This window comes from Dendrobium catenatum, unplaced genomic scaffold (genome assembly GCF_001605985.2).
Source record: "Dendrobium catenatum unplaced genomic scaffold, ASM160598v2 fragScaff_scaffold_883, whole genome shotgun sequence".
Lineage (NCBI taxonomy): Eukaryota > Viridiplantae > Streptophyta > Magnoliopsida > Asparagales > Orchidaceae > Dendrobium > Dendrobium catenatum.
Window position 1 is genome coordinate 184,378 of NW_021319345.1, and position 9,498 is coordinate 193,875.

General features: G+C 34.1%; 1 protein-coding gene across 2 annotated transcripts in view; it reads right to left on the reverse strand.

Annotated features, from left to right (window-relative positions):
- Nucleotides 1–1,483: 1,483 nt before the first annotated feature.
- LOC110101181 (glutamate receptor 3.7) overlaps nucleotides 1,484–9,498 on the reverse strand; it is a 26,539-nt gene continuing 18,524 nt past the window's right edge. For both annotated transcript variants that reach the window (XM_028697150.1, XM_020828971.2), the window contains 3 exons: nucleotides 5,250–5,281; nucleotides 4,722–5,128; nucleotides 1,484–2,052 (listed from right to left, as the gene is read on the reverse strand). In XM_028697150.1, the coding sequence (XP_028552983.1) occupies nucleotides 1,654–2,052; nucleotides 4,722–5,128; nucleotides 5,250–5,281 (838 nt within the window). In that variant the 3' untranslated portion in view covers nucleotides 1,484–1,653. The remainder of the gene's footprint in view (nucleotides 2,053–4,721; nucleotides 5,129–5,249; nucleotides 5,282–9,498) is intronic.

The following is a 9,498-nucleotide window of genomic DNA, read 5'->3' on the forward strand; positions in this document are numbered from 1 at the left end:
TTGGTTTAAAATTATGATTAAAGATGATTATAATCAAAATTTTATAAAATTATGATTCAAATTTTTAATCACAATTAAAACACTTTAAAAAAAAAAATGTAATCATAAAATTATTTTTTGCTTAAAAATTGCAAATTTAAAAATGATGTAAGAAAAATTTAATGTTTTTATATATTTTCTAAGAAAACTTGTGATTCTATCAAAAATTCATTTTAAAAAATATTTTTTTTTGTATTTAATAGACTCATGAATACATATTTTAATACAAGTCACACTTAATAAATGCTCATTAGGGATTTTAATAATTATTCTTTAAAAATATTAATATTATTAATCATTTTAATCATCAATATAAAGGATATTCTATGTTCATAAACAATTATATCTATTTTTATATTTTAATTTGAAAATGGGGCACATGAGGTTCCTCACAGCCAGCTACACATTGTAAATGGACTACTAAAGTTGATTTTCAAATCATTAGCGTTTTAAATGGAAATTTTAATTTGGTTTTCAACCCATGGACTAACTTTGCAAAGCCCATTAACAAATCCAATCAATCAATTAAGGCCAACCTAGAAAGTTAGCTAAGCCTATAGCAACCAATTTATACTATGAAGATGACAAAACTATTTAAGTTATAATAAATCTATCAATTATTACAGTATTTGATTCAAATATATTACCTTGGATAATTTAGCTATCAAGATTTGCTAATTTTATTTAAATTAGCTTAAATTTTAAAAATAACATCACATCAATTTTTTTTTTCAATATTACCTAAATAACATAAAATAAATAAAATTTCAGCGGAGGCCCTGGGAGCATGGGCACTCACTTGCCCTTTAACATGTAGCCGAGCCCACAACAAAAATGGCCCATAGTATAAATAGGTGAAAACCCACAGTCTAGCCTATATAATCACTGGCCCTTTAGCATATAGAAAAGCCAACAACAAAAAAGGCCCATTTATACAGCAGAAAGTCCGCAATATGGCCCATATGTAACCAGCAGAAAAATAGAGGTTGGAATTCGATTTTGTTCTCTGACTTTAGATGAATTATAAATATATATATAGTTTTTTTTATACAACTAATGCTTAAATATTAAATTTAAAATGAAATAGTTATAGATTTATGTCCAATACAACCAATAGAATATAAGTTTTAAAAAATTATTAAAAATAAATATAAATATTTTTTAAAGAACAAAATATTACATCACTATAAACTATTAAAGTATTAAATAGAAAAGCAAAAAAAAAAAAAAAATCAACTAAAGAAGTTTGAGAGTAATTTTAAAATCATTAATTTGTACTCCCACTAATAAATTTTTTTGGCTCCACCCCTTACAACACATTAGTAGAAGCAAAGAAATTTTTTTTAAAAAAATTCAGCAAAATTACAAGGATAGAATTGGTGAACAGACAATTGCAGTGCAGCTAAGGAAATCCTTTAAACAAAATAAATAAATGAAGAACTTCTTCACATATCAATTTTCCTGCTTATCATTAAACTCAGAAGAAGATATCAGATGAACAAACATTTTATGGATATTACATTCGTTTTAATTACTACTAAATGTGAAAAGTGATTGTCCCAAATTTAGTTCATTAAATGGTAGAAAAGTATGAACATCTACCATAACTACTGATCAAGAAGCCTCAGGCTGTGAGGAGCATTGCTGCTGTTTGAATATTTTCTTCACTGCTTCCTCTTTCTCGTCGATGAAGTCGAAGAAGCAGTAGATAGTTTTCGTGCAGCTTGTGATTGAGGAAGCATCGCTTTTCGCCTTTTTGTAGCGAATAAATTGGCGGATCGCCTTAAGAAGGAATATCAGGAGAGCAGCAATGGTTACAATCCCACATAGCATAAAAAGTCCCCAGAAGCTGTTCAAATGCAGCTGATTTGGCTTGGAATTGTCTGCTCTATGAATGTTACAATTGTGCAGGCAGAACCATTTCTTATGAATTTGCTGGAGATCACCATTCTCTGCAAGCTTTAAGATAGCTCTAGATATGTCTATTGCAAGCGGCGAATTGCGACGAAATGCCTGCAGTGTGTTAACACAAGAAACAGTTGACCATGCACTGCAAAATGTCACATGATAATTGAAAATTATGCAAAAATATTTAGTGGTTCACCCTTACTTATAGGACTTGAGTTTTAAAGTTAAATATGCTGATATTTAGTGGTGTATCATGTTAATTTTATGGAGGGATAATGTCTTCCTGATTTGTCATGTGATCCTCTAATTATTGTTTATCTAGATTGAGGTATGTTAGTTATTTAAGGGGTATGAAAACAATATGGGAGAACCATGTATCGATATGAGAGATTTGAAATATTCTACATGATTTGCAAGGGCTCTTATTTTATTTCCTAATTTAACATCACAGCCATAAATAAGCTACTCTAGAACCCCCCTTGAATCATCCCACACCAAAGCAACTATCAATGGAAAAGAGAGGTATTCGGCTACAATAGCAATGAGATTGGGTGTTGTAGCAAAGTTTGTGTATAGTAGCCCATCAACATAAATAGAGAGGAAGGGTTGGGCTCTTTTCAGCTTCAAGGATTTTGAGAGCAAGGAAGAGATTGCAGCTTTCACTTGCCTTTTTGGGTCCGCTCAACCGAATCGAATCAACGACCAAGAGCTTCAGGGAATTAAAATTGACCCCGGAATCGGTCTTCGAGCACCCGTTTGTAATTTGGTGTTTCCCTGAATTTTTGGCAGACTTTCGACGCCCCCTCCACACGAGGGAAGGTTGGGGAGGGCACTTTCCCTTTTAATCCGCTCAATCGAATTAATAATCAACAGCCGAGGGCTTCGAGGGACATATAGACCCCATTATCAATCTTCGAGTCTTCTAAATCGGTGTTTGTGGTATTTCAACGTTTTTTCGGCATTTCGGCGCCCCCTCCTCGTGAGTGGAGGCTGGGGATGGCACTAGCCCTTTTGATTCGCTCGACCAGGTTAATAATCAACGGTCAAGGATTTCGGTGGGCATATCAATCCTAGAATGCGTTTTCGGATCCTCCAATTTGACTATCGCAACACCTGCTTACTCTTGGCTATTACTATTATTATTATTACTACTACTATTAGTGTTATTATTATTACATAGAGATAATCCCTCCCCACTCATTATTTCAAGCGGATCAGAGACCACACCCAGGTGGATCAGATTGTTGGGCTCAAGTTCGTGTGTGGAACGGGCCAAATGGAGGCTATTTGATCGCTAGGGTGTGCAGAAGCAGGCCAGACGGAAGCAAGGAGGAGGTCGTTCGAACATGCCTATGAGATCCGGATCAGGTACACGAAGAAGTCGGCCTGAGGTAGGGTTGGTTGGCTTCATTTGCTTAAGGATCAAGCGTTGGGGTCTCACATGGAATCGAGCCATGCATATGCAGGCCAGGCGCTAGGAAAGCGAGCTTCTCGTGCGAATTGGAGAATGTAGTCGGGCTGGAGAGTTGCGGGTGACAGGATGGATCGGAGGTCACGAGCGGAAGCGGTTGGGGTTCGTGCGACTGGGATCGAAAGAGGGGGATCAAAATGATGCTTTTGCATGCGGTCTCTGTGTATGACAAAGAGGAAGCTCGATATCCCCTGTTTGTGTGTGCGCCAAAATTCGAATGCCTGTGTTTTGTTCATTGTCGTGTGAGGGATGGTTGTGAGATCGTGGGATCATGCGTGAGTATCATGGATCATGTGTGGGGGCTGGTCGGCTAATCAACAGTCAACATACCCTTACACCTTTGCAGATAGCTCTATGATATACACAATGAATGGTATGTACAATATCAGTCATTTCCAATGAAGTGCGAGATGTCAACAGTACATTTCAAAACTAAGAGTGAGATATTGAAAAGCTATAAACTAGATTCTACAATACCTAAAAGATACGATCAACAATTCATGAAGGTTTGGAAGAACAGCCTTAAAACTACAGGGATATGTTGCCGGTGATTTAGGAGGCCTATATACTTGAATAAATAGTATTAGATACATCTACACTTTGGGTGACACTAGCATCAAGCTACATGTCAACTTAAGAAAAAAGTTGCATTATTAAAAGGCCAAATCATAGTATGTAGCAGCCACTGAAACTAGCAAGGATATGGTATTTCTTAAAATCTTCTAGAGAAATTATGCAAAGACAAAGCCATACACTTTAATGACAATCAAGTGCAACTCACTTGGGAAAAAACATTGCCTTCCACTCTGGAATAAAATACATTGCATTAGAATGATCAATGAGTGTTTATCATATATCTTATTATTGCCAATTATCATATAACCTGACATCTAAATGTTGACAAATTTTATTGAAATCTCAAATTCAAAATAAGATTTCAAAGTATTTAAGAATTGTATCTTTTAAAGATGTCGCAGAACCCAAAAAACCTGAATTTAGTAATAATATAATTTTACATGGCAAACATTCGCAAACCAAACTACCCTTTAGTTTTTTAGAATTCATCGTTGAAGGATTGATAAGGTATTATAGTTTCATCCTTATTCCCATTGAGGTCAATGCACAGATAAGTTAAACTGAATGACTAATAAGTTGGTAAGCAAGCATGAAAGAAAATGTCAAATGAAATAACTTGATTTCTACATATAATATCAGCGAGCACCTCTACTTTCATAGTTAGCTAATTCAAAGCACATCAACTAACGGGTGTAAGAAAAAGCATGACTTTGAGAAATATACTCACAAATCCCCACCCACTGCGTGTAAAGGGCTGCCCAACAATGCCAAATCCATTTTTAGTTGCCAAGAATATTTCAATATATGGAAGCTCATCAACAATTGCTACCACACCTCCATTTTTCGGGCCACGCAAGAGAGCTTCTTCATAATCATCCGGTGTCCGGAGTGAGATAAGCCTCGATCGTGGTATATTAAGACTATTAACCATATAGCTCCAAGAAAATGACCCTTCCTGATAACCAATAGGGTCATTGGTTGCTATCAAACTATCAATTCCATTTATTGGAGATTGCAGCTGTTGGACTGTAAGAAAAGATGTCAAGCTCGCAGTGTAGCTTGATGTCACAACCATTAGCAGAAAAAACCAAACCATCATAACAAATCGCCCCAGCGTGCTCAAAGTTTCTTCTTCTAAAGAACAAGAAAATAAAAATGCATGTAAGAATGTGCTGGCTAATTTTGAAGGAGCGTTCTTTAGTGTCAGTATGAATATCAAGCATAATACTGAATGCATATGAGAAGTTTTACTTACGCTCGGAGTGAAAAAGAGTTGAAAAGCTAAACCTGAAAAAGGAAACACAGAGAAGATTATATATCCACCATTCAAAATCACAAGTGAATCAAATAAACTACCAGCTGATTTTTATTCATGTTTCGAATCAAACAATTTTCCCCCGTAGTGGCATAAAGGCTTGATGTTGTTGTTGTTAGAATCAAACAAATTTCTTAAGTGTAAGAGATGATTTGTGGTAAAAACTAAAAAACCCGTTAAAATTATCGGCCTAACAGTATAAATTTTCTAAATATGAGATTATTGCAGACTTTCAAGGAACAAAAACTATATTTGGAAATGTGCAACTTCACAAGACAGCACATATAAGAGAAAAGCAAAGGAGAAAATTTTACTTCTAAATAAATTTCTAATACACAACAGTGATGAGTTCTATCCCTTGTCTACACATGAAGCATGAAAACAAAGATAAGCAAAAAACAACACTACGAAGTAATCTAAATAAAAGAAAAGACTGGTGTTAATTGAATTTGCCCACCCTAGAAGTTTAGGTTTCTACAATATTACAGCAAAAGATATTTACATAATTCAAACCCGCAACCACTAAATCATAATGAAATCAATCTAACCATGTGTTTCTATAACAATGTTATACCATGATTAAACATTAGTAACTTCCTTGATTGGTTAGTACCCCATCGAATGAAATCACAGCGACTTGGTCATTCATTGAAATCTTGGAATCTATCTAACTGTCATGTAGAATGTTTACATTTGGATAATTGCATGCTTTCCAAGTGCCAAGGCTAATGTGAATGAATAACAGCACATCTTCAATCCTGTTGCATCAATGTCACATAAATATTGTATACCGTGCATTTTCTATAGTTGATTCTTCAAACTTTTCCTTAAATGATTTCGCAGTCAAACTAACATTTCTTTCAGGACTTCAGTTGGCAAAGGTGATAATAATGGGAGGAGGCCCTTTTAGTGGCATTAGTGAATAAAAATGCTTATGAATATTTAGTTTATTATTTAAAGAAGTGATATGAAGTTTTGAGTTAGAAAGATGAGGGTTTAGGGTTAGTCATGTTTGGGCTACTTTAAGCTAATTTGCAAGACCGCTTTAGATAATAGGCTTTGAGTTAGGTAAATTGTTAAAAATGATGATGGAGGTAACTTAAAATATGAACTTATGATCAAAAGTAAATGATAGGGTTTGGTGAGGTTGAAAGTCTTATAGTGGTATGGAGAATAAGACTAGGTGCAAAAGAGTTTAATCTAGGTTGAGGGCTTCCAAGAGAGTTTTGAGTTAATTTTTAAGGCTTGAGATATGGATGACTGGTTTTAAATGATGACTAAGGAGTATGAGAAAATGATAAAGAGGTTTAGAAGCAGATTCAAGAAGAGTAAAAATAAACATAAAAGATAACTAATTAATCCCACCAACGTTGGACGAGATAGGCCATCTAACACTAATCAAAATAAAACAAACTTCTCTAAAATGTCTTTATCATTCCAAAGCTGAAAATTTTCATTGCATATCAGCACTATTCATAGAGTTAGAATAACTAACATCATTCAAAAAGAAGATAATATTGTCGGAAAGAAAAGAGGTGGGTGTTCGTTATGAAGAAATGTACCAACCAACATCATTAATTCATTTTATCTTCCAATATTCATCAAGTCGTCAATCCATGGATATTCCCTAAAAATGAGAAGTCAACTATCTAAAAGTTATATGTGAAAATTAATATTAAAATTCAAATTTTAATTATTTATCCTTGATTGGGCTCTTGTGATGGGTATGGGTTGGATTATTATTTTAGCACTTCCTTGGGCTCTTAATTATGCTATTGTAATTGGACCTTTGACTTCACTTTTTTAATCTAATTGATGTGGTACAACAACTTCCATGAGTTCATTTGAATTGTACACCGGAGAGTTGAAATCCAAATACTCTTCGATTAGCTAGAGGGAAAGCATTTCCAAATCTGCTCAGGACATCTAAATATCTTATGTATAGGGTTTATCCTTCCATCAAATCAGAAATCTGTGAATGTTAACTTGATCTATGGGCACTAGTTTATTTATAATGGACTTAAACTTCAAAGAAGATAAGTTGTGAGAGATTTTGCAAGTGAGAAATAATATCTTCTGGCAAAGAATTAGACTAAATAAGTGGAGATTTGATGACCCCTTCATATGATAAAATATCTTCAATGTCAATAACTAAATGAATGAGCATATCGTCAAGCAAATCAGGATGAAATTTATGGTTACCCTTGTATTTATTTTTTTATATTTAATAGTTTGATAATGCTCAGGGCGAATGCAAACCAGAATATAAACACATTCTTTATATTCTTGTGTTTAATGATTTATCTTATAAGCACATTTTTCATTACTTAAATATTTTGCTTTCTTATGTCTTCATGAATACTTCAATAATACTTAGCATAAGGAGAATGTTGCATCATAAAATGCATACAATGGTAGGTTAGCTACATCAAATTATCGTCTAAAGTTTTGGCCATAAACTAACTCAAAAGGTGATTTATTTATAGTTTTAGAGAAAATATTATTGTCGACAAATTTTGCTGTAGGTAACCATAAATTTCAATTTCTTAAATTTTTGCTGACTAAAAATCTAAGCAAGTTTCCTAAAGTGCAATCAACTGTTTCTGTTTGGTCGTCAGATTGGGGGTGAAAAATAGAAGAAAATTTTAATATGCTGTCTAACACTATATTTTTAAGAAGTATGAGACAAATCTAATATCTCTATCAAAAAAAAAATTGTTGAAGGGAGACCATGGAGTCACATTATGTCCTTAAGCATTATTTGTTTTAGAGCAGGCAATTATATTTAGCCTAAAAAGCACTTATATCCCTATGCATTCAATTTTACATGCAAAAAAAGAATGCCAAAGACTATCAGCCTCTAATTCTTAAGAAAGCAAGTTATCACAAGTTAACACAAATAAACATTTTAGAATTAACCATAAATATTAATAAAGAAAGTAAAGAAAGTGATTAAATTTTGATTTTGTATTAGGGGTGGGGTTATTTTAAGGAAAAGAGCACATTCTGACCAAATTGTTCACTTAAGCCTTTTTTTTAAGGTAAGTTCACAAAAGTCAGAAAAAGCTAAGGTATATGATGGAACTCACTTATTAGAATTTTATGCTATCATCATATGCTTACAAGCTATATAGATTATTTTCATACTAATTCTATGAATTTAAAATATCATAAAAAAATTAATACATCTCAAAGGATTTGGAAGAACTCACAAGCTTGAAGACAAATCCGCTACAAGAAACGCTCATTTTATTGGCAAATAATCTAACCAAAATTGCTCCTACTAAATTTCGCTCTGACACCCAAAAAAATGGTGATGGAAGGCCCTTTAGTTTATTATTTAAATGAATGTTTAGTTTATTATTTAAAAAAGTGACAGAGTTTTTTGTTAGAAAGATGAAGGGTTTGGAGGGGTGTGGTGAAAGTAATGCCAAGACGAGTCTTATTTAATCTAACTTGGGTTGATTTGCAAGAATACTATTGAAAATGAGTTTTGAATGGGGCAAATGGCTAGAAATGATAGTGGTAGTGGAGGATTAAATTAGGACGTGAAATTATAATCATGAGTAGATGATAGAGTTTGATGAGATTGAAGGTCTTATAACGGTATGAATAACACTAGGTGTAAGAGAGACTAATCTAGAGCAAGGGCTTTCAATAGGATTTTGGGTTAAATTTTAAGGCTTGATTTATGAGTTGCTAGCCTTGAAAGATGGCTAAGATATAGTGGAAGTGTGGGCTCCGAAAATTCGGCCCCGGCCTCCGCTCGCTTTGATTTATCCGGCGAGGGAGTTTTAACGAACTAAGTTCCGGGGTAAATTTTGGAAGGGCAGATGGGTTTGTAGATAAGACACTACCCAGAGATTTCGCCCTCATTTGGTGAGGACTTTATGATCTGAGTTCTGGTTTCCTATAGGCGCAAGCCCCTATAGTTAATTACCTCTCCCGATCGCGAGAGAGAACTTTCGATTAAGGCTAGTCGTCAATCAGATACGTAGGATATACGTGTTATCTGGCATATAGTAGCAGCAATAGGTCTGAATTTGGAAATTGAAAAAATTTGGTTTGGAAGATTTGGGAAAATTTTATATTTAAAATAGAAATTTCACCATCGTTCACTTAAAGCGGATGGTGGGGAAATGAATGATGGGCCCGATCAAGATCCCATGGTTCCGTCGTCCCGGGCCAT